Source organism: Podarcis bocagei (assembly GCF_964188305.1).
Source record: "Podarcis bocagei genome assembly, chromosome: 2".
Taxonomy (NCBI): Eukaryota; Metazoa; Chordata; class Lepidosauria; order Squamata; family Lacertidae; genus Podarcis; species Podarcis bocagei.
This window is the reverse complement of record NC_138126.1, coordinates 33,473,841-33,498,677: the sequence shown is the minus strand read 5'-3', so window position 1 is coordinate 33,498,677 and position 24,837 is coordinate 33,473,841. Positions and strand designations below refer to the sequence as shown.

General features: G+C 41.9%; 1 protein-coding gene across 2 annotated transcripts; it reads left to right on the top strand.

Moving 5' to 3' along the window:
* Window positions 1-1,602: 1,602 nt before the first annotated feature.
* Window positions 1,603-24,837, top strand: LMOD3 (leiomodin 3). Of its 2 annotated transcripts, none has more exons than XM_081184215.1 (4): window positions 1,603-2,002; window positions 14,055-14,393; window positions 17,957-19,330; window positions 24,416-24,837. In XM_081184215.1, exons 2-4 carry the CDS (start codon window positions 14,100-14,102, stop codon window positions 24,440-24,442), a joined length of 1,695 nt encoding a protein of 564 aa, XP_081040341.1. In that variant the 5' UTR covers window positions 1,603-2,002; window positions 14,055-14,099; the 3' UTR covers window positions 24,443-24,837. The 2 variants fall into 2 exon arrangements, with proteins under 2 accessions (XP_081040341.1, XP_081040340.1); XM_081184214.1 differs by having other exon boundaries at window positions 1,606-2,006.

The window sequence follows — 24,837 nt, the reverse complement described above, 5'->3', positions numbered from 1 at the left end:
AAACAAAGAAAGGTTTGTCTCCTTTGAGGGGAAAGGGCCAGAGAAAGTGTCGAAGGAAATTGTGAAAAGTGAGATAAAAGTGTTAATACGCAAACAAACTGGGAATAGAAAGGAAGGGGATGAGAGAGGAAAAAACCCTTTATAGGAGAAAGTGAATATAAAAGAACATGTGTGTGTGAAAGAAACTGTCAGAATATGTGGAATGGGAGAAGATACAAGCCGAGTGCGAAAGATGAATAGGAGAAGAAATGAGAGTAGATGTGCAACCATTCTTTGAGAGACACATAGGGCAGAAAAGGGAAAATATAAAAGGAAAAGCTTTTTCCATTTAGTGCTTCTGGATCCACAAATTCTGCTTAAAACAGGGAGGCCGAGTCACAATACTTCCAGAGCAAATGTCTGTATTTAGCTTGAGGGGAACTGAACAATGGGCCTGCTTGCTATAAGGAAAACACTGACAAAGAATTTAGAAATTTTCAAAGATGGATTCAATATCAGTAGATAGTTATGCCAATAATTGTCCGCTGTGCCAAACTCTGCCTCCGCCCACCACCATTTTGTGACTGGTGCGCCTCAGAAATTCCAGCCAGTCAAGTGGACCCTGAGGGAAGAAAGTTTGAGAACCCCTGAGATATGGGGTTGGAGGCTAGCTTAGATGGCTTTTTTAAAAAAAAGGTTGGACAAATTCATGAAGGATAAATCTATCAACAGCGAATAGCTGTAAGTGCAAAGATGGGAACCTTTGTGTTCAGTGCCAGTATACCTCCAGTGACAGTTGCTGTTGACAAAGGACAAGGATTGACCACCATGTTCTTCTTGCAAGTTTCCCAAGGGGCATCTGGCATTGAGTCCTGTGCTAGCCAAGAGTTAGAAGAGAAGGACCTAAGAATTTACTGACTGGAGGAGACCATATAGCCATTTAGTTAAAAAAAAACCAAATTCTGTCTCTAATAGTGGTCAGCTATGTGGTGTGACAGTACGAGAAAATAACAGATTCTGCTTTAAAGACTAATTTGAAGAGAGAGAGAATAATCAGCCCCAGAGAAAAATAAAATATCCACATATTATGAGCCTGTTTTAATTCTAAAAATGGCTTTCTTACATTTCTAGCCCACCATTCCCTCAGGAATTCAGGGTGGGATACATGATATCCCCCTCCTCAGTTTTTCCTCAACAGCAACCTGCTGAGGGGAGCTAGGTTGGGAGAGAGTTGACTGGCATTGGCACAAGGTCACCATGAGCTTTGTGGCTTCTTGGGAATTTGAAGCGGGATTTCCCTGGTTTAAGTCCAGACCTCTTAACTACAACGCTGTGCTAGTTTTATGTAGTGCAGACAGGGTTTTGGTACAAGATCTTAAGGCAGGACATAGCCTGTAGGCATTCATTGTGTACTGGGACGGGTCTCTGGGAGCCTCTCAAAGCATCTCTATGACTACTTGTAACCCAAGCCGATGTTGTTATCACAGAGCTATCATCTGACCCTTCAGACTCCCGCTATTACATTACAGGCTATCGAGGGGCTTAATACTGTGTTCTTCTTCTTTGCCCCGCCATGCTTAGTTACAAAGTAGTTTACAAACGAGGCAAGGTTTAAGTTTCATGGGTACATTCTCTCCAGTTGGCTCCGGTTAAAGTTCTGGCACCACGGAGAGAGCAATAAATGAAGGAGGGGGTTATCAGCAAAAAAATTAAATGAAAGACTAGTGGGACAGAATTTGCTCTGAAGTATTTGGAGTCAGCACTTGTCCCATCAGTTATCTTAAAAATAGAACCCATTCAACATTTGAGGCACTTCAGGCATGTTTTGATGACCCCACTACCTAGGATTGAAATGGTGACACATGAGGAGGTGAACATGTTGGTTGCTGCTGCTCTTTCATCTGACACGGCTTCGTCTGGAGGTAGAACTGAAGGCTGAAGAGTTGGAAAAAGATGCAGCACAGGTGTTGAGCAAAAGGCTATTGTGGCCCACTCGCCTGGGATCTCTATACCTGCCCACGCTGTAGGTAAGTGCTTACATTAGAAACCATAAATACTTGCTTCGCTTTGGTGTTTCCTATGCCATACTGTCTCTTCTGAAAGTCATCCCTTAATGGCTCGGATTTATGTGATGTACTGAAAGTTATGCCTTTTATAGGTGACAGTACTACAATCCCTGCGACGGGGTGAGTTCCTGTTGCTCGGTCCCTGCTCCTGCCAACCTGGCAGTTCAAAAGCACGTCAAAGTGCAAGTAGATAAATAGGTACCGCTCCGGCGGGAAGGTAAACGGTGTTTCTGTGCGCTGCTCTGGTTCGCCAGAACTTAGCCAGAGCTTAGTCATGCTGGCCACATGACCCGGAAGCTGTACGCCGGCTCCCTCGGCCAATAAAGCGAGATGAGCGCCGCAACCCCAGAGTCGGCCACGACTGGACCTAATGGTCAGGGGCCCCTTTAGCTTTATCTTACTACAATCCTATGTATACCGACGTAGAAATAAATTCCATTCATTTCAATGGCACCTACTTCTGAATATATCCAGTGATGAGGATCACTGCCTATATACCCCTAGTATTCACACTTTTGCTTTTGCTATAGTGTTAAGGTTGTTTTTATATGGTGAAAGTTGAGCTTGACAATCCTTCCCCGCACCATCTCCCCTGTTTTTATGATTAATTTTCTAGACCTCATGTTTACGGAGAAAAACCTGGAAATACTAGGGGTATTTGTGTCTGTGTGTACATGTATATGTCTGACAGTTATGGGCTAAGAAATCAGAAGATGTATGTTTGAATACAGTAAGTATTTAAAGTATTTACATGAATTTATTTTATGTTTTTTGCTTCCTCAATAGTAAAGCACTATGTTGATAAAAGTCACAATTTATATGACAAAACTACTGAAGGGAACAAAGGAGAAATATACTGTCATGGATGCTTTAGCTGAGATTTCTGTATTGCAGGGGGTTGGACTAGAAGACCCTTGGGGTCCCTTCCAACTCTAGTGTATTTTTGGTCTTTGTTGGAAGCCGCCCAGAGTGGCTGGGGAAACCCAGCCAGATGGGCTGGGTACAAATAAATAATAATAATAATAATAATAATAATAATAATAATAATAATAATAATAATAATTCTTACAATTCTATGAGTCTATGTATTGCCTGATGCCTCTCTGATAAAGGAATAAAAAAACATAAAATGATACGAACAAACTTAACATGGGCCGTTTTCTTGGGGGAAATTGACAACTATTGTTTCCATAAATTCTTCACATTATGCAGTAATGCATTCTACATAAAACACTCTTTGTATGTTAGACAATCACACATTATAAACAGTTCCATAAAATAAACCATTTTCATTACGCCTGTGTAACTTGCTAGTTCTAAAAATTGATATGCCTTTTCTAGCAAGTGAAAAATTGTTAGCATGACAGTTTACGCTAAAATTATGGGGCATCTTTAAGAGACATTTATCACTAATGTCAGTAATGATGCTTCCCAGAATTTCATTCAGGTTTGCTAAAGCATAAATGCTTGAGCTTGTCAAGTTTTTCAAAACAAATCTGTTCAATTAATCTTAGCTTCGGGTATATAGGGAGACGTTCAAGAATTATACATTCAGATCAAGTATATTCAGCAACTCAGGAATTTGATGATGTAGAGACAGTCATTGGATGGTCTTTTTACCTTCGCCTAACCCTTGAATAATATTTAATTTCTTAACTGTTGGTGCTGGACAGTAGCAAATGAGATATGCTCACATTGGGCAACTCTGGCCTGTGTGTATCTGCTGAGATTGCCATCAGACGTGGTCCTGTCTTTGGATGTTTGAATGACATTGGTGTCACAAAGTGCCTCCCACCAGCTACGGCTGGTATGCCAGATATGGCTCCTAGACAGCAATATCTCGGAAACTATTCTGCATATTCTGATAATCTGCAGATTAGACTACTGCAATATGTTGTGTGTGAGGCTGCGTTTGAAGACTAGCAGAAGACTAACAGAATGCTGCTGTTAGACTAGTGCAGGGTCAGCAAACCTTTTCAGCAGGGGGCCAGTCCACCGTCCCTCAGACCTTGTGGGGGGCCAGACTGTAATTTGATGGGGGGGGGGGGGAATGAACAAATTCCTATGCCCCACAAATAACCCAGAGATGCATTCTAAATAAAAGCACACATTCTACTCATGTAAAAACACGCTGATTCCCGGACCATCCGCGGGCTGGTTTTAGAAGGCGATTGGGCCAGATCCAGCCCCCGGGCCTTAGTTTGCCTACCCATGGACTAGTGCTCAAACAGCTTCATTTTTAATTCTAAGTGCTAGATTTCAAAGTTCTACCTTGGTTGGAACTCAGGTATCTGCCTGAATTCTAAGCTCATCTGAACCCCCTTTCAGGGTGGCTCTTGAGGCTTATGTGAGGCAGGTAACAGGCCATAGATTATTTAATAGCTAAAAGCCTAGGTAAAGAGGAATGAGTTTGCCTGGAGCCTAAAGACCTATAATGAAGGCGCCAGGCAAGCCTCTCTGAGGAGAGCATTCCACAGTCAGGAATCACCACGGAATCTCTCGAGGAGTGGGGGACAAAGAAGGGCATCACATGACAAGCACAGGGCCCAAGTTTGTATTTTGTGATCACAGCCACCCTAAATTTGCACATCTTTGAATTTTGCAATGCTGTTCTCCATCCAAATATTGTAAAGAATGCAGGAACTGGGGTAAAGTGTGCACATACATAGTGTGCACACATTTGTGAAAATAACATACAAAATGTGTTATATTAGGGCAAATCACTTTGGAAAAATGTTTGTATTAGGAAAAGTGCCTACAAATATGTGTATATTAAAGAAGAAATTGACACTAAAATCTGATGAATTTTCCTGAGAACTAAAAAAATAGTAATCTCACACTTGTGTGAAAAATGTGGAGAACCAAATGTAAGACTGGAAAAATGAAAGAAAACAAAAAAAAAAAAAAACCTGTCATATCATCCATCCTTAAAGACAAATCTCTCAAAAAGATTGGCCAAATATTCTTTTTTAAATTATTCAAAAAAATTGGATTAGATTCGATAGGATTGACAAGGTAGATTGAGGATGGCTGGAAGAACCCAAAAAAGATTTACAATTCTTTATGTTAAATAAAACGAGGGTTCTAACATATACAACCATTTACACACTTACAGAGGAATTAAATTTCATTTACTGAACTTGACACGGTTTCTCATTGTATCTTCATGTTTGGTACAGGTTAGGGATGGCTCAGGTCACTTGGGGGGTGCAGAATTCAATCACATACCAGCAAACTCTTATTCAATCACATACCAGCAAACTCTTATTGCGCAATTAAAGCTCATTTGCAGCTCCTGTGCGACAAACCCACTTCAGCAAAAGGCTGGACTTTTTGCAATGAGGAATGCCATGAGACAGTGTAGGATAGCACTTGTTTTGACACAACATTGGCTAACCTCCCTGCAAACAGATCAGAATGACTGCTCATTGAATAGTCAATGTCTAATCAGGATGAATGTTTAGAAGCATCCTCTGTCTGGTGTTAGAGGATGATGTTGGAAAGTATAATAGGAAGATAGGGTTGGCTAAGTGAATTAATATATGTATGATTACACTTTGTATTACACAGAACCATTCTGTAAGAGTGCAAAATACATTTAAAATTAGGTTGGTAATAGTCTTACCTGAAATATTAAACAAGCAATACTATGAAAAACCAAAGCCACACACCAATAATAATAATAATAATAATAATAATAATAATAATAATAATAATAATAATATACCACCATATATCCAGAGGTCTCAGGGCAGTTTCCAGAATATAGCTTGCTACCAGTGAACACAAGTTTAGGCCTCATCTTAGAAGGCAGCTCTTCCATTATAGTTCCACCAGAGATAAGGCAGAATACATGGAAATGGCAAATCAAAATTGCTGTTCCTTATGTGCCAACAATATCTCGTGTTCCCTCGATAATTCCTCTGCAGAGGCCCTAACAAGAGGCTTGACCTTAACTTAGCAGATCACACAAGCTCGTGGCCTCAAGATGGAACGGTTGCAGATCAGGGAAATATAAGAGGGCAGCTAAGTACTTTATTTACAGACAAGAAATCAGCAGGAGATTTGCAAGTGGTGAATGGATCGCTTCAGTGACCCAAATGGCATGGTTTGAGAGAATAAGATGCCAGCGAGAGACCACAGTTGATTTATTCGATAACATCAGGAAGCCATTTATGGACTGCGTTATGGACGACTATCCTGGTGTTTAGAACAGGACAAGAAAGTTTGATGTTGTGCTTATACAGGCATAAAATACAGTGGTACCTCGAGTTATAAACACTTCAGGTTACAGACTCTGCTAACCTGGAAGTAGTACCTTGGGTTAAGAACTTTACCTCAGGATGAGAACAGAAATTGTGTGGCGGCGTGGTAGCAGCAGGAGGCCCCATTAGCTAAAGTGGTGCTTCAGGTTAAGAACAGTTTCAGGTTAAGAACAGACCTCCGGAACAAATTAAGTTCATAACCAGAGGTACCACTTATAATAATGATATGTCCTGGGCATAAGCACCAGAAAGCAAAATTCTAGGTTGAGCAATTAGTCACATTTTGACTATATCAAATAAATAGCCCCTTTATTTAGGGCCTATTTATGCTCATCAGGGTTGGGACTTACCACTTTCGGAATTTGCCTAGACTCACAGGGCTTGCTAACTTTTTGCAGCCAACAGGCACATTTGGAATTTTGAAAGACCCACAGGTGCCAGTCACAAAATGGCTGCTATGGGTGTGTGGTGTAACCTAAAATGGCTGGCAGTACATCTTAAAAAGCAGAAACAGAGAAATTGGTGCATAACTCCCCACCAGCATTAAATTACGATACAATACAATATCTTTATTGTCATTGTCCCATACAGAACAATGAAATTGAAAAACCTACATAAGACATTAAAAAACCCCTAAAAACTCTGAAACCTCATTTTAAAATACAATATACTGCTATAGCGACTCCTTATACTACGTTTAAAACCAGAATTGCATTTGGGTAGAAAAAAATGTTTCTCAGGTGGCTAGTCATAGTCTTTATAACCCTGTGCCTTCTTCCAGAAGGCAGAAGCTGAAAGAGATCATTTCTGGGGTGCGCACTATCCTGCGCTATCTCTGCAACTTTCTTATGGCACCTGACAGCATAGATTTGATCTAAGGTGGGAAGAGTGCACCCAATTATTCTCTCTGCAGTCTTTACAACCCTGGACAGCATTGTTTTTTCCCTGACTGTGCAGCTCCTAAACCACACACACAGATGATAAGTTAATACACTCTCCACAGTACTGTGGTAAAATGCCATCAACAGGTCCTTTGAGAGATTGTTTTTCCAGAGAATTCTCAGAAAATATAACCTCTGATGTGCTCTCTTCACCAGGTCTTTGCTGTTTTCTCCCCAGGTTAGGTCATCTCTCAACTCCATTCCCAGAAATCGAAACACCGAGACCTGTTCCACGCACTTCCCCTCAATAATAAGTGGCTGAATATTCAATTTACATTTCCTAAAGTCCACAATAATCTCTTTTGTTTAAGTTAAGGAGTAAGTTGTTTTTCCTGCACCACTCCCCCAACTGCTCAAATTCCTTCCTATAGGCCGCCTCCCCTTCTCCAGCAGTGATTAAACCAACCACCTTTGTATCATCTGCAAACTTAACTACAGCTACACCAGACACCCTTTCCTCACAGTGAGCAGCTTTTTGCACCTCCCCTCTGTTTAGAATTGGGGGGGGGGGGTTTGTCCAGTCCTGGTTGCCAATGAAATGTGGGGATATTTAAGGGTGTGTGTTCACTGAGCCACTGCACACAGAAACCGAACAGTAAGAGCATGCATTGTGATTTTTTGAGGGGTTATTTACTGAGGCCCTTTCTAGGCACCATACATAGGTGGGCATGCTGAAATATACTTGTTACATGTTACATGACTGAAATCTAGCCTTTGATGGCTAGGAATAGGTAGAATAATAATTATACTTTTATAGAAAATGAGCTCTTGGGATGGGATGAAACAAATTATTAATGTAATCCAGTGGTTTTCAACCCGTGTGCCATGGCACCCTGGGGTGCCTTGAATGATGGTCAGGGGTGCCGCGGGCAATACTGGCTTCTGTCGCTCTTTCCTTCCCTCCCTCCCTCCCTCCCTCCTGTGATGCCTCTCGCATCTCTGCCTCCCAAAGGCTTGCACAGCTGTTTGCTGCAGCAGCCCTGGCTACAAGCTCCCCAGTTGAATGGTGTGTTTGGGGCTGGCCAGGGGAGGCTTCCCAGGCACTTCTCTTTGGGGCAGGGGGTGGCAGCTCAGAGACCAGGGGCGGCAGCATTGGCTGCCCAGAGGATTCCCAAGGAGAGGGGAGAGGAGGATGAGGGACTACTCCACAAGGGAGGGTGTACGGAAAAGGGTGAGAGGCTGCCAGCTTTGCAGGCAAGGGCTGACATAACTTGGCTCCTGATTGCCACAAGGGTGCCACAGAAAGAATGTAGTTGGTCAAGGGAGCCGTGGACTCAAAAAGGTTGAAAACCTCTGGTGTAATCAATCAACAGCAGATTATCCGAAACAGCAGAGCGGAAGACAAATATGTTAATTTAGTTGATTCGGATCGAGCATTTCCAAACAAGTATTTTTAAATCTCACTTCACCCTTTTCTTTCAATCTTAAAACACCTTAGAAAAGTAGAGCAGGTGGGTGACTTATGTAGAAAAGTGGAGGTAGACAGCAAAGTCAAGTGGCAAACAATGGCACAACCCAATAATTAGTCTAATTTGCAAAAGAGAAATCCGCTCTAAATTCAGCACATCCAAATAAAACTGGTTTGTAATGAGAGGAAGCAAGTACATGCTGAATTCTTCCATTGAAGTTTATGGTCCCTAGTCTTGTACAGTTTTGCTTGGATCATGCCCTAACATACAGTATAGCCTTCATGGGATATTGTTGGGGGGGGGGAGTAGCAATAGATTAGTTACAGAATAATTGAGTCATCTAATCCAACCCCCTGCAATGCGGGACTCTCAAATAGATCATCCATGACAGAAGGCCATACACCCTCTACTTACATGGTTAGCTTGTTTTAACTTCTCCCATGTCTGCTTATCTTTGCTTTTTACTAGCAACAACAAACTGTAGGGGTATTCAACAGTGCCTCCCAGATCCCATCATCCCCAATCAGCATGGCAAATGGATTAAGGAAATTTAGTCCAACAGCATATTGAGGGCACTGTATTGGCTAATCCTGGCATAGTGTATACCTATTATAGACATACAATAAATCTAGTGCATTCATCCTATTTGTTGAGTTGTAGGCTTCTGAATGGGGTGGGCAAACCTAGTCTTTGGTAATTGATTTTCAAACCTGGTTTTCAAAGAGCACAGTGGTTGGGAACAAATACTAATCAGCAATGAATTATTGGCAATAAACAGAACCTATTCCTTTTTAAAAATAAAAAAGAAGCGAGCCATCTCTTTCACTTAACTAATGGTGATGCTATTTAAAGTAGTTCTTAGATCACCCAAGTAAGAACAAACTTTCCTAAGCAAAACACAAACTGACCCCTTAAATCCTTTGCAGTGAAAAGTGTGTTAAGTCCGCTTCTAGTCCCAACCTCTTTCATCAATCCACAGTGATAAGTTTCTAAATAAAGAGGTACTGGGGCTCTTAGTCAAATACGTATATACCGTTTGATCGTTTATTTGTGTGTGTTTTTTTTTAAAAAAATGAACACCAAGCTTATGTAATTTTGTAAAGTGCCAGAAATACTGATAGCACCTTTGCCTCCAGACCTCCCTTTTAGTGTGTAATCATTATCATTTGCACTCATACTATTAGGGTGGTTGCACACATTATTCCTTTCAGTACTGTATGCGCCTGTGGAAGCTTTGGTGTGGTCACACTGCTTTATTTCCAGTCAGTGCAGAACCCATAACTACCTGTTGAAATCCTGTAATTTTTTCTACCACAACATTCTGGTTAACTTTTTTGTCCTGCGTTTGTTGCCCTATAGCCCCTTTGGATGGCAATAATTTGGAAGCATTGGGGAGGCATCACAGAACAAACAACCAGAATAAAACTACCACTAATGCACTATTATTGCATCAATAATACCCTGCAGAATACGCCCACAATTAAACACCAGCTAGTGACAGTCTACCCATTTATACAATCACAGAATTGAAGAGGGCAGCACGCCTGGACATCAGACTGATCAAGCACACACAAATCACCTGGGCATAATCTTCCCCATTATGGTGAGATTTTATTTCTATTTAAATTAAGTAATTATTTCCAAATTAGCATGTGCACCTTTTAAGAAATTACTCTTTCATCCACTTCTTGGGTGGTTTATTTCCTCTTTTTTGCCAATCCATAAGTGGCCACTCCAAGACATTTCCTTGTCTTGAGGCTGAGCAGCAAGCAACACCTGCCTTTCCCCAAGTACCCAAGGCTGGCCAAATTATTTTGGCACCTGAAGCAGAAAATCCCACAAATTCCACTCCCTGGAAGTAAAAATACAACAAATATTAATTGTATACATTACAATGTGCTGCTCTTTCATGACACCCAAAACCAGAGCCAACCTTGCCGATATCTGCTAAACTGTCGCTGGGTTATAACTGTCTCTGTCAATATGTGTACTCTGTACTGGCAGAGTTAATTCCAGCAAATAGCAAATTGTAATAGTTACCTGCAATAAGCAAAACCTTCTGTACTTCAGTGACTACCCATGAGCGCAACCAACCACTTTTCCTCTTCTGTATTTTATTTGCATATCTGAAGGGTACCGATAGTTGTCATTGGACGTGTAACGTCTGACCTCTTGTCCACATTCCAGTTTTACATTCTTCTCCCCACAACAAACAGGAACTGCCCTAGCAACCATCTGGACCAGCTTAGTTGCTTGGTTCTCCCAGAAGGAAAACCTGCCCATCTTTTTTAGTTCAGATCTATGTCACTGAAGCAGCTTTTGATTCAGCCTAAAGGTCAAGGTCTTTAGCACCGACTAGGAAGAAAACTGTGTCACAGCAGTACAAAGGTGCGCGTATACAATACATTTTGGGAGGAATTGTTGTAAATAACTCGGGGGAATTAACTTCATTTTCTGTGCAAGCTCTTGGAGCTGAAACCCAGCAGGAAACCCTTCCCCCAGGAAAAGATGGGGAGCACTGAGAAGAAGATGTGTGGGAGAAAGAGATGCTTAACCTTTTCTCTGCCTGACACGCCTCTACTCTAAACAGGAATTTATGAAGTCACGTGTTTGGAACCCTGTAGGGAAAAGCAGCTGATGTGGCAATTTGGAGTGCACAAGTGGTGGCTGGAGAAAGACTGTGTGCCGCTCTCCACAATTCTGAATTACCCCTCCAAAAGCAGCTTTATTTGGGAAACAAACAAACAAACAAACAACACCCACCAGCCATGATTAGGACTCTGATATGCACATTCCCATGCAATGTTATTTCCTTAATACTACAATTATGAAACTAACAAATATGGCCCATCTTTCTTGTAACTGTGTAGTTATAGTTTTCTGTGTCAGTTTGTTTCATTCTGTATTTACATAACTCAAGAAATTATTGGTTTGCAAAGCAAGCCTCAATGAGACGCTGATTCCAGCAGAAATATCTTTTAAAATATCCTGCTAGAGCTTAGTTTTCAGTCTAATAGTAAGACTTGAAGCTAAAGTCTTGCATGGTCTGCCATGGGCACACCTGCACTCTTTTGTTCAAGTCTGGATTGGCTGGGAAGAGTAAGTGTCATGCGACACTTTCCTTTTAATTAACAGCCTACACGCAGCATCACTGGTGCCAATGGAGGCTGCATTAGGATACAAATGGCAGCTTGGGGTAGGGTTCAACAGGGGCAGCAGGGGAGCGGGAGGGTTATACCACCTCCCTGTCCCTGATGATCCTGGTTCTGTTTAGGGCCCTCGTTGCTGCTCTTTTTATTTTTATAATGTTAATTAGGTAAAGGTAAAGACCATTAGGTCCAGTCGTGACCGACTCTGGGGTTGCGGCGTTCATCTCGCTTTATTGGCCGAGGGAGCCGGCATACAGCTTCCGGGTCATGTGGCCAGCATGATTAAGCCACTTCTGGCGAACCAGAGCAGTGCACGGAAACGGCGTTTACCTTCCCGCCGGAGCGGTACCTATTTATCTACTTGCACTTTGATGTGCTTTCAAACTGCTAGGTTGGCAGGAGCAGGGACTGAGCAACGGAAGCTCACCCCATCGTGGGAATTCGAACCGCCGACCTTCTGATCGGCAAGCCCAAGAGGCTCAGTGGTTTAACCCACAGCGCCACCCGCATCCCTTATAATGTTAATTACATTCACTTAATTAGTTTGGCCTGCTTATATAGGCACAACCAAAATAATCATAGTACTCACTATTGCAATGCTTAGAGCAAGAGTTGCCAACACTTGAAATAAAAAAATTTGGTACCTAAGTGGGGCCAAGGAGCAGATTTCTCTGGCTCAGGGGGCAAAAGTTATGGTTAGTCTGGTAGTTTTTGCCCCGGGGGAGGTGGCAGCAACTTGCGTGAATGAATTTGCTTCCCCTCCCCTGCCTGTAATTGAGGAGGAGCCAACCAAGCCTTGCCCCTGTTCCTGCCTGTGCTCCCAGGGTTTCTCCCCATTAAGAAAGAATACATGCTGGACTTTGGAGATTTCTCTCCCTAAGACTGCTTCTGGGCAGGATGATAACTAGGAGGGAAGTCTCCACAGTGACAACTGCTCTAGGCATCAAGCCCAATGTGGTTCCCTTCCCCCTCAGCTGAATGGGCAATACCAGAGGGTTTCTTGGTCTTGCCCCTCAGAGATTTCACACTTTGCCCAATTGCATTATGGACAAGCTGAAGGCCCCTTAGTGGATTCCCCAGTTTCTTCATTTGCCTCTGGGCAAGGGTGATGATGATCTCCCCAATAATGCTGAGGATCAAAGAATGGAGATGGATCTCCAAAGGCTTCATGAAGCCATGGCCCTAGGCATTAGGACATCTGCTACTGCATCTTTATTTCTGCAGGTGTCCTAGTTCTGGGCTAAGGCTCTGCTTACGGAGGCACCTCAGAGGTGTTCGCACCTGGCGCAAGGTTTACGTAAAAAAAAAAGCCCCCGCCTTCATGGTGATGCCGGACAAGGTGCCATACATTTTCTTGCAATAGCAATAGCTGCAGAGGCAAAACCCATCATTTGTTGAAGTGCTATCATACAAAATGTTTATAATTAGCAAATAGGAACTGTGCTACAGGGTAGGTCTTATTTGCGGGTCATGGGAGTCTATAAATAGCACTTTCCCTCGTTTCTTTCTCCACTGAAATGTTTGTCTTAAAATAACAGCTGTTTTGCTTATTGTCAGATGATGCTTCTGTTGTCCAGCTCCTTTGATTTGTTAAAACAAAATGTCAGTGACTCCACAGAGCACGTGCCCGAAGGGCATTCCTTAGTGCTAGGGACAATAAATACAGCGATCTTTGCCAGTGCCATTTAAACTGGCCATCGTAAATCAATCATTTTCTGAAGACTGATACGTGCCGAGGATGAAAATAATTGGTGACCAGCACAAAGCCTGAGCATTAGCTAAGCTTGGAGTGGACCTATGAGGTATAGAGGGTCATGCGCAGGCCACTCTGAGTAGCATTCATTTCCCTATATTTAAATATTTTGTATATATCATGAGCCAATAAATCTCATATCCTTGGGGGAATCCTCCAGCAAATTACCGCGGAGAAGCTGCAGCGCTACACAACAGCTGTACTGAAATGTCAGAAGGGGCTTACACAGCTGACACAAGCTGCTGAAAACAGAACATGGCAGCACTTCCATAAATTCTCCTCCCCCAGCCAAGTGCTGCTTAATATAGACCGACCATATGCTCCAGCCCTTGCTCACTCTTACACAAGCATCTCCTAAGATTGAGTTGTACTGCAATTTCGGGCAAAAAAAATAAAAAATCTTTCCCACAAACCTTAGGGGCTTTGAGGGTTTCATAAAACTGAAGAAGATATAACCAGCTCTGGTTATTGTCTTTCTTAAATTCCCTTTAGGCGTTTCTGGGTCTTTTTTTTTTTTTTCTTACATCAACAAAGAACATGTCTGAGTTCAGCCAAAACTCTGACCAAGAAGAAATCTGTTCCGAAGAGATCGATGAAGATGAAATCCTAGCAAACCTCTCCCCCGAAGAACTGAAGGAGCTACAATGTGAAATGGAAGTCATGGCTCCAGACCCTGAAGTGCCAGTTGGAATGATACAGAGAGACCAGACTGAAAAGCCACCGACGGGAAACTTTGATCACAGATCTCTTGTTGACTACCTGTATTGGCAGAAGACCTCAAGGCGGATGCATGAGGATGAACGAGTGCCTGTCACTCTCTTGCCATCGGAGGTAAGAAACAGGAAATGCAACTATTCTGCATGCTTCTCGTGGTGACGTGGGAGCTACAACACACAGAATAGCAACATCTAAATAATAATTAAATTAATTGAATTGTGCTACAAGGCTTTGCGGGGGGGGGGCATTTTGCTGGCTTTTATAAATGCAGACAGAGTAGACCTTCTTGGGAAGGAAGTTCCATAGCGAAGAGCTCCCACCTAAAAGTTCTTTTTCCACATCCTAGCCAAATGTACCTGTCTCAGAGACAGCCCTTGGACTAAGCCGCTGCCTGGGATCTTAAAGGGAAAGCGAGCTTGTATAAAGGAAGGTGCTTCCTAACTATTTTAGCCGGTATGTGGTTTTTGAATCAGTTTTAATTATTGTCATATGACCTAAGCCCAATGAATTACTGGATCAGTGCAGAAGCTCACATGATCAGGTGTGAAGTTGGAGAATAAAAATGGAGTTCTAACACAGGAAGAGCAATACATGCTGCTGTGCCTTTGCTTTCCTTACTTCTGTGTGATGCAGGTATGATGTGCAGGAACACCTTAGGCAGGCACTGGAAACTGATGGATATACACACCCTCCTAGAGATGAAATGGTGAGGTCTTTTGGCTGGAAGATGCTCCTTGACTTCCATGGGAGAGAGGAGATTCATTCTTGAATGCAACATAAGTCAAATGGTTCAAATAGATAATACTCAGCCTTGGAAGAATTGATTGATGGATTAAAGCTATTCGTGTCCTTCTTCTCTTATAATTAAACACAGCTCACAACAAAAGATGCAAAAATGAAATATGGAAGTACAGAGAATTAAAAGCAGCAATTTAAACATTTATCTGTGTAAGCAAAAGCAATTCAAGCTATGAGGAAAGCAGAAACAGAGTAGCAGGCTCATTCTTCTCAGATACCAAAGAGGCAAAGATATGGGACTTTTAAGCTTTTTAAAAAAACAAGCAAAACAAAAACACCACTATTTTATTTTACGTATTTCATAAAATTTATACACTGCTTGACTGCAAAAAACAAACAAACCCCAAAACCTCAAAGTGGTTTAGGAAAGGAGAAACAATTAAAGTGAGGGGAGCAAACCATACTTTAAAACATACAAATGCAAGGGAGTTGGAATCATGTTTTCACAATAACTCAGAATTTCAGTCCTAGTGCTGAGGAAACATGTTTCCTTGCTTGGGAAACACTGAGGGGAATGTCCTCTGGATCACATGTAATAAGCCAGGAACAATTGTGTACTTGGTTTTGCTTCGCTTTTCCATTGCAAGGTTTAGAAACGCCTTGCTTTAGGAGAAGGTTGTGTACTGACTTTTCGCAAGACTATTCCTGCATAGAAGTGCTCAGGAGTCTCACCTGGGCAGGATGAAGATGAAGTCAGATACCAGGCACTGACAAGTGAGCAGCGTAAATCAGTTAGAAATGGTCAGATGTCAGCGGAGGTTTGGGCAAAATGTAGTGGTTTAGGAGAAATAGTGGAAGAGAGAGAAGTGACTTAGTCAACAGAGAAGAATAGAGAACAGAGAAATAAAACAAAAGGCACAGACAGAGGAGTGGGGTAGGAGACCTGTCTCACCCTTTATTGCTCCTGCTCCATTAGATACAGTAGATCTAAAAGGATATGAGACAACAAAGAAAAAGAGCGAGAATTGAAATTAGGGTTCCATAACCCCGCCTGGCTGAAACTGAGACATTGCTTAAATATTTTACTGACTCTTACAGTTACTGCTGCAATTACACCAGGACTAGTAGAAAGACTGTGTTGTGCTTAGTATTGCTCTAAAATTATTCAGGAAAAGCCAGACAAAGTGACGACGGCAAAGCATGCTAATTAAAAAATATATATACTAAAAAGATTTTAGTATAATCAGGTATATAGAGGATAACAATGAGAGAACAGGCCTTTCCTGTGGTAGCGCCCCAATTGTTCAGGGCTCTCCCCAGGCAAGCTTGCTTGGTGCTGACTTTGTCATCTTTCTGGTGCCAGGCAAATTTACTCTAGCAGGCATTGTAAATTGCTTTAGGATGGCTGGAAATTAAACTAAACTACCAGGATCTTTAACAACTGCCTAAGCTAAGCAGGTCCAGGGGAAAAGGGGGCACTGAGTTGGAAATTATATGGATTCCGATATCTTAGAATTACCAGAAAAATATGGAGTGGAAATCTAAACATTGAGCATATCTCAGCTTTATTGTCTTTCGGACCAAATAATGTGTACTATGATTGCTCTCAACATTTTAAAAATTGTAAAAATAACCCCCTAGTAAGTAGCCAATGGCAGGACAGAACATGAGCAGGGTGGGTTGCTTACCTGGCTTCCCAGTGCAGAGGTCACTGCTAGTAACTGTAAATGAGAGGGGAGAAGTGGCAGGAAGTGTGATGCAGTGTGGGCACGGCTGCAGACCCAATTCAACCCTCCTGCTGCTGCCCCCACACCACACCAACCTCCCTACCCCTCTCACACTTACTGTAAGTTATTGGCAGTCACTTCCATATTGCCCTACCTCATTCTGCCCTGCCAGTCACTACTACTACTAATAATAATTATAATAATTTATAATATAATAATTTTTTTATTTATACCCCGCCCATCTGGCTGGGTTTCTGCAGCCATTCTGGGCAGCTCCCAATAGAATATTAAATACAAAATAAATTTAAAACACAATAAATTTTAGTGTTTGTACCCCACCCATCTGACTGGTTTGATTCAGCCACTTCCAGCATATACAAAAACATAATTAAACATTAAAAACTTCCCTATACAGGGCTGCCTTCAGATGTCTTCTATAGCTTGCATAGTTACTTATCTCCCTGACATATGATGGGAGGGCATTCCACAGGGCAGGCGCCACTACCAAGAAGGCCCTCTGCCTGGTTCCCCATTACCTCACTTCTTGCAGTGAGGGAACTGCCGGAACGCCCTCGGTGCTGGACCTCAGTGTCTGGGCTGGACGGGGGTGGATCCGCTACTCAGACACTACTGAAAACCCCACATGTATGTTCTTTTACAGTGTCCTGTGGGGCTTGTTTAATGTCCACCTGTATGTGGTGATGGAGGAAGAAATGCTATGGTTACAGTAATTCTAAAACAATAGTTATTTTGTGGATAGGAAAACAGGGCAATCAGTGGAAGGAAATGGATGTTTTAGCCAGAAGACCAATACATTTGACATCCAGAGGGATCTGTGGAGAAATGGAACAACCAGACTGACTGCAGAATGAGTCTAATAATGTATATTATTTTGAAACCCATTATAAAATAATGAAGTAGTTATTTCCAGATTTTGACATATGAAAGGTTATTGTATAATAGTAATGTAGCAGACAAAGCCAATTAAACTCAAATAATATTGACATCAGAGCATTTGGACTGTGAAAAGTAAAGAATAAATTCCAGCATAGTACATACTGGAATTTAGAACTGTGTATTTTCTTTTAAAATAACTCATCTGCACAGTGGGGAAACAAATTCAAATGTCACATCAAGTTTGTTGGTTTTATTTAGTAGATGAGGCAAAACTATTTTAAATTATTTCAGCTCTTAGCATTCTGTTTTCTGCAGAGACACACTGTGGAGAAGTCCGAAGAAAATTCTGCAGATATTAGTAATGAGAAGCAGATTGTGAAAAATAACGCAGGGAAAACAAATGGAGACGTAAGAGACTATAAAGAGAATGAAGAAGAGGAAGAGGAAGGTGAAGAGGAGGAAGAAGAAGAAGAAGAAGATGACGAGGAGGAGGAGGAAGAGGAAGAGGAGGAGGAAGAGGAGGAAGGAGAGGAAGAACAGGAGGAGGAGGATGAAGAGGAAGAGGACGAAGAGAAAGATAAGGAAGAACTGGGAACAAAGAAACCATATGGTGAAGAGGACAGCAGAAGTGAACATGAAACAGAGGGATCAGATGAAAAACAAGAAAATAATGAAAAGAAAGCATCAAAATTAAATATTCCCAAAAAATTAGCTGTAGATACTAGTTTTATTAAGTTAAGTGCTAGGCCTTCAGGAAATCAAACCAATTTAGATGAGAGCCTGAGAAAGGTCCAGAAGAATGACCCAAGCATGACAGAACTCAACTTGAACAACATTGAGAACATCCCCAAGGAAATGCTGGTGGACTTTGTCAATGCTATGAAAAAGAATAAGCACATCAAAACATTCAGTTTAGCCAATGTGGGGGCAGATGATAATGTTGCTTTTGCCTTGGCCAACATGCTGCGTGAAAACAGGAGCATCACCACACTGAATATTGATTCAAATTTCATCTCGGGTAAAGGAATTGTTGCAATTATGAGGTGTCTGCAGTACAATGAGAAGCTGACTGAGCTACGCTTTCACAACCAGAGAAGCATGTTGGGCCATCAAGCAGAAACAGAGATTGCCAGGTTACTGAAAGCCAACCCTACACTGCTCAAGATAGGGTATCACTTTGAACTTCCAGGTCCCAGAATGGTGGTTACCAATCTGCTCAGCAGAAACCTCGATAAACAGAGGCAGAAAAGGATAGAGGAGCAAAAGCAGCAGCAACGAAAACAGCAGAAAGAGCTAATAGCCATGTTAGAGAACGGACTCGGGTTGCCTCCTGGCATGTGGGAATTGCTAGGGGGACCAGTGCCTGCTTCAGTGATGCCTCCTTCGATGCAACCTCCAATGCCACCAGTCCCCAAAGCTCCATCTGCGGGCAGGAAAAACGAGCCTGCAAGAAAACCAGAACCTGAAAAGGTAAGCAGCGGCGACTTCAAAATAGTGAAACTCAAGAGAACCCAGCGGAAACCCACCATAAAAGAATATGTGGAGCCTGCTGAAAAAACCAACCTCAAAGATGTGATCAAGACACTCAAGCCTATTCCAAGAAGACGGCCACCTCCTCTGGTGGAAGTCACTCCTAGAGATCAGCTACTTAATGATATTCGCCAGAGCAACGTAGCTTATCTGAAACCGGTGAGTGCAATGGGGTGAAAAAAGGAAGTAGGAAAATACTGCAATATCTTAAGATCTTTCATTCAAAATCGAGTCATTTGGGGATGACAACGTTGTGTGTTGTGGAGACAATGGCCTGGATCCTAAGGGTGAAATTGCACATTGCAAAGGCTATGTTTCCGAGCCTTTAAATCAGGCACCCCCAAACTCGGCCCTCCAGATGTTTTGGGACTACAACTCCCATCATCCCTAGCTAACAGGACCGGTCGTCAGGGGTGATGGGAGTTGTAGTCCCAAAACATCTGGAGGGCTGAGTTTGGGGGTGCCTGCTTTAAATGCAAGGGTTTTCAATTTAGACAAAGTGTCGGTGTATCCCAACCCACCACGCTTGATCCAGATCATCACCCTACCAAGGGAGAGGGTAAGGAACAAATCCTTTACCTCCACTGTAGTCCCAGTCCAGAGCCACAATTTGCACTGGAAGAAAACTTTTGATTCACTTTAATGGGGACATTTTCCATATGCAGATTGCCCGCAGGGAATGATCTGCATATGGAACCATAGGATCATAGTCCCCCTATCTCCTACTCTTATCCTAATTTAAATTGGGTGTCATGTACTGGCAATTTGTATATATAGCTATTTGTATATATAGCTAACATTTGCAGTTATTTATTATTATTTAGTTTTAACATTTGTATACTGTACCACATTTTGCAAAATGAAAACAAAAAGCAAAATAAACCACAGGGCAGTTTACAACATAGAACATAATAAACAATATGTTAATATATCCCATAATAGCCAGACAATACAAAACATTAGGATGGTTATGTAGATACAGTTAAGAATAATAAGCAATACATAGTAATAAATATATGGTAATAACAGTGCCAAATTATACACACTCTTATAAACCCTGTACAATCCAGAAGCTCATATAACTTGCTTATCTCAGACGCAACTATAAATATAATACACATCTAATAACAACAGTCTCCTAAAAAAATAAGGGAGGGGGAAATCAGCAGCAGGCTATCCAGTGCCCGTGTCACGCTGTTTTGCACCCTAAGCAAGGCTAAGTACTTGCACACAAACGTCACAGGATAGCTCAGTTGGTTAGATGATAGCTCACTTGTTAACAGCAAGGTTGCAGGTTCGATCCCCGTATGGGACAGCTGCATATTCCTGCACTGCAGGGGGTTGGATTAGATGACCCTCAGGGTCCCTTCCAACTCTACAGTTCTGTGATTCTGTGATCCCAGATGTCTTGTAGAAAAAATGAAATACACAAAACTTGAAACTGCTAAATTTGTAAATTGCAGGAATAAGTAATACAACAATCTTTTATTTTCTTCCTCAAATACAAAAGAAAATGTTTTAGCACACAAATAACTTTGAACAAACCTGTGATATTAAAACTAAAGCCTCTGAAAAGTCTCTGTTTCAGGCACATAAAAATATTATGTTGCATGCCTTTTCCTTTACAAATTTTGTCACCTATTCCTTCAGGTGAAGTGTATCTGATGCTTGGGCATGTTTAGTTGATAAAGTTGCCAAGTTTAAGATGTGACTTTTAAGATTTAAAATGAAGTGCATTTTCACTTTTTATGTAACATAACCTCCAATCAACTCTGCAGTCTATTTCATATATACTTTTTAAAAAGTTCTAATGTATGAATTACCTCAAAAATGATGAAATTCTTCAAAATATAGAAGTAAAATACTATCAGAAATTTATAAGATGTAAAAAATTAATCTGTATAAAACTGTCCCTAAAAGGTCAGTACTGTGCCCCTCTGAGGTCTGTACCCTAGGCAGCCTAATAAAAGCACCAGCCCTGAGGAGATCTAAACCTTCAGAAAATGTATAAGAAATGCAAATACCTTTCTGAACAAATGTAACTCTTAATTCCCCATTCACCAGAAAAAAATACAAACCTTCCCACCTTTCACTGGTTAACTTCCCTTTTCTTACCCAGTCTCTCACTCTGAGAGATCTTCACTTTATGTACTGCCTCTCACTCACAGTCTTTTCACCATCCATCAGCCACTCTTATGGGGGTGCAGTCCTTGCACCCTAATAAGGAGAAGGAGGTTTCTCCCCAGAAGGAGAGACACCAAAGGGAAAATCCCTGTGGTGTCTCCCCATTGAGATGACCTCCACCACCACCACCACCACTGGTGATGGCCGTGGAAGGAAAGTTTTCTGTCCCCTTATTTCCACCGCAGATATCTCATGAAGGCTGGAGGGAAGGGCTCCTGAGCCATGTGAGATGGGGGGAAAGGGGGAATGGCCTGCAACTGGGCAGACCTCATTTCTGTTCCTGACTTAGGATCCAAAGCATGCAAACATCATTTGTGCACTCACATTAATATTATGTAAATACTAATGATGGAATTTTTGTATTTTTTATTATTTTAAAAACCCACATTTTTTAAAAAAATTCCAAACTATGATGCATGTTTATGGGTGGAACATTTATTGTTTTCAAAAGAGAGAGAATTTTAATAGTAGCTATCTAAAGTAATTTTGGAAGGATCCCTTGCATCATGGAGGAATCCATGTTTTGCGCCGGGTTCAGTCTCTGGCAATTTCAGCTAAAAGAGAGAGGCTACCAATCAGACTACAAATGACAACAACAACAACAAACAACAACTTATTATTTATATGCCGCCCATCTGACTGGGTCGCCCCAGCCACTCTGGGCGGCTTCCAACATATTCTCAGGCTCAACATGCAGATGTCAGTGGGGGTGGGGGTGGTGTTGCTAATATGGTCATATTACTCTGAGTGCAGCCATACTTTGCAGCTGTCAGGTGGATGGCATTAACACTGCATGCGCCTTTCAATGTTGTTGTTGTCAGCATTTTTAGATCCATTATAATTGCAGCATTTAAGTCTGTACAGTGGTATTTCTGGTTACGTACTTGATTTGTTCTGGAGGTCCGTTCTTAACCTGAAACTGTTCTTAACCTGAAGCACCACTTTAGCTAATGGGGCCTCCTGCTGCTGCCATGCTGCCGCCGCACGATTTCTGTTCTCATCCTGAAGCAAAGTTCTTAACCTGAGGTAATATTTCTGGGTTAGCGGAGTCTGTAACCTGAAGCATATGTAACCTGAGGTACCACTGTATTGGAAACTACCCAGTGCTGGCTTTGGGGTCCCACCCCCTCGGGGGGCGGGGATGAAATGTCTTTGTGAGCCTCCTCCTTGAGTGGGCCCTCAAGGGGAGCTGGGCTCCTCCTCCTTCACCTTGCTTCCATCACTGCTGACATTACTAATGGAACATGTGAACAGAAAGCAATAACGAGGAAGAGGCGCAAGTCCTAGAGAGGGTCTGAAAGTTGGCTGTGATCTCCTACCTGAGGGTGCCCAATAGTGGTAACCACTGGCCCTTCTGCTACAGTTTGTTTATTCTGATTCTGTTCCTAAAAGGGCAATCACATCATATTAATGATAAAGTGTATTCAGTAGGTCTTACATTCTCCACACTGTGGCACCAATATATGTGAGTGATGTATATATGTTCACACACAGTGAAGTGGCTAAAAAGTGCCCAGATTTAACATTTAGTACGTCTTATTTTTCCTTCGCTAGTCATGTTGCTTGAGGAGGAGCATTTGTCTGAAATCCTTCTGACCCCAGGTGGGGCATCTCCAGTGTCAGCCACCAAGAGCATTGCAAGATGTGGAGATGCAGGGTGCATTTTCCAACAAATCCCCCCTCTCAATTACACAGCTGGAAAAGCTCACCCACATTAGATCTCTATCCTTAGGGTGTTTTGCATGCCTTGGATATTTTCACTTGGATCAGGTCCCGTGTCCTGCACCTGTTAATCACTGAGGTCACCCATAGCAGTTACTTTTAATGATGTCTTCCTCGGTAGTTCAGAAGTAATTTTCCAAGCTTGAAAGTCACGCAATATACATTACACCTCCTGGCGGTTCCCTTCATTACGTTAAGACATCTGGGCTAGCTTCCTGTCTAGAAACATGGCAATCTAAAATCAGAGCCAGTTTTAATGCTTTCTGTTTTCGATCTGTTGCAGCATTCTTAGTTTTAACTTGAACTAAATAGCTGTTATAGACAAATAGCCTGGGCAGGGCTAGAGCATTTTATTGTATTTAATGCCCATCATTATTTCTCCCTTTTTATATATACATCAGTCTAGTGGTTTAATTGTAGCCTTCCAAACTGTAAAAATTCTAGAAAGCTTCAGTCACATAAAACAACACAGGAGAACATTCCTCAACATGTCCATTTTGTCAATTTGAGGACAGTTAAATGAGGGGCTTTTATTGCTGGTGAAAGGGGTGGTAGTCAGTTCACACCTTCTATTCCAGCACTTCTACTTCCCACAATCCATATATTCCCACAATGGAAAATCAGTGGAAATGGGTTTAGAAACATATAACACCGTAAGTCAGGACAGCCTGCAATTACCTTATAGAAGAAATTCCAGATACAGTTTGTGAGCCGCTGTGCACCTCAGTGAAGGGAAGGAACAAGCTGATGTTGTGTGTGTGCATAAACAGATGAGGCACACACCTGGCACTGAGTGTCTTCCAGCCACAAGCACCTTGCAATGCTCGTTAGAGAACAATCAACAGTCAGCATACTCATCCCATCCATCACCTGGATGGCCTAAGCTTGTCAGTTCAGCTGTTCATCCCACCTGCAGCTCAGTACAATGCCTTTTTACCAAGCATATTGCAAAAAATAGTAACACAAAAAGCAAAATTATAAGCCCGGGACATTTCTAAAATTAAAAAAACCCTCTATATGTACTTGTGGTAGACAACAACTTATGCTGAGCCTGGTAATAAATTTATGTGGAAAGTAAGTTCTGTTGAAATGGATGGATTGCCTAAACTACGCTTTTAGGATTTGGTTGTAAAGAGATCATCTATTGCTTGTAGGGGATTGAATTAATTGTCACAACGTGTCTGGCATATATATATTGAAGGGTATTTTGTTTATACCATGGGTAGGGAATTGAACCCAGTTACCATTTTGTTTCATTTGGAAGAAGATTGTGATGAGGATATATCTCTCCCCCCCCCCCACTACCCTACATTTACATTTCTTATTTTTGCTGCACAGGTGCCACTTCCCAAAGAGCTGGAGTAGTTACTCCCCATTCAGCTGAAGGAAACAACTTGGAGAAGGAAAGAAAAAGAACAAAACAAAACACACAGACTGTGCAAGTGTTGCTTCATATTGTTCCAGGACCTGTTTCCTTCAAATGGAAGACATGGGAACAATGCTTAAAGCATGCCACCTGTTGAAGTGATGTTTGAAAAGGATAGAATGGAAACAGTATAAATGGTTAATAATTCACACGTACGCTCTTGTAATGGGCTAGTGCCACCCTATAGTCTCCGTCAGCTTGCTGGGCTTTAATTTCAGAGGGTAGGGGTGGAGAACAGAGGGATATTATCCCCTATGTTATAACTTTTATAGATTCCTTCAGGAAATCCCTGTTGCAGTCATGTCACATTCTGCTTTTAAACTTTACAGAAGCA

What these genes read in the sequence shown, in the direction of transcription:
- LMOD3 (XM_081184215.1), top strand. Translation starts at nt 14,100, where the DNA reads ATGTCTGAGTTCAGCCAAAACTCTGACCAAGAAGAAATCTGTTCCGAA. An exon ending in TCACTCTCTTGCCATCGGAG is followed by an intron (nt 14,394 to 17,956) that starts GTAAGAAACAGG and finishes TGTTTTCTGCAG; the next exon opens with AGACACACTGTGGAGAAGTC. An exon ending in ACGTAGCTTATCTGAAACCG is followed by an intron (nt 19,331 to 24,415) that starts GTGAGTGCAATG and finishes TTTGCTGCACAG; the next exon opens with GTGCCACTTCCCAAAGAGCT.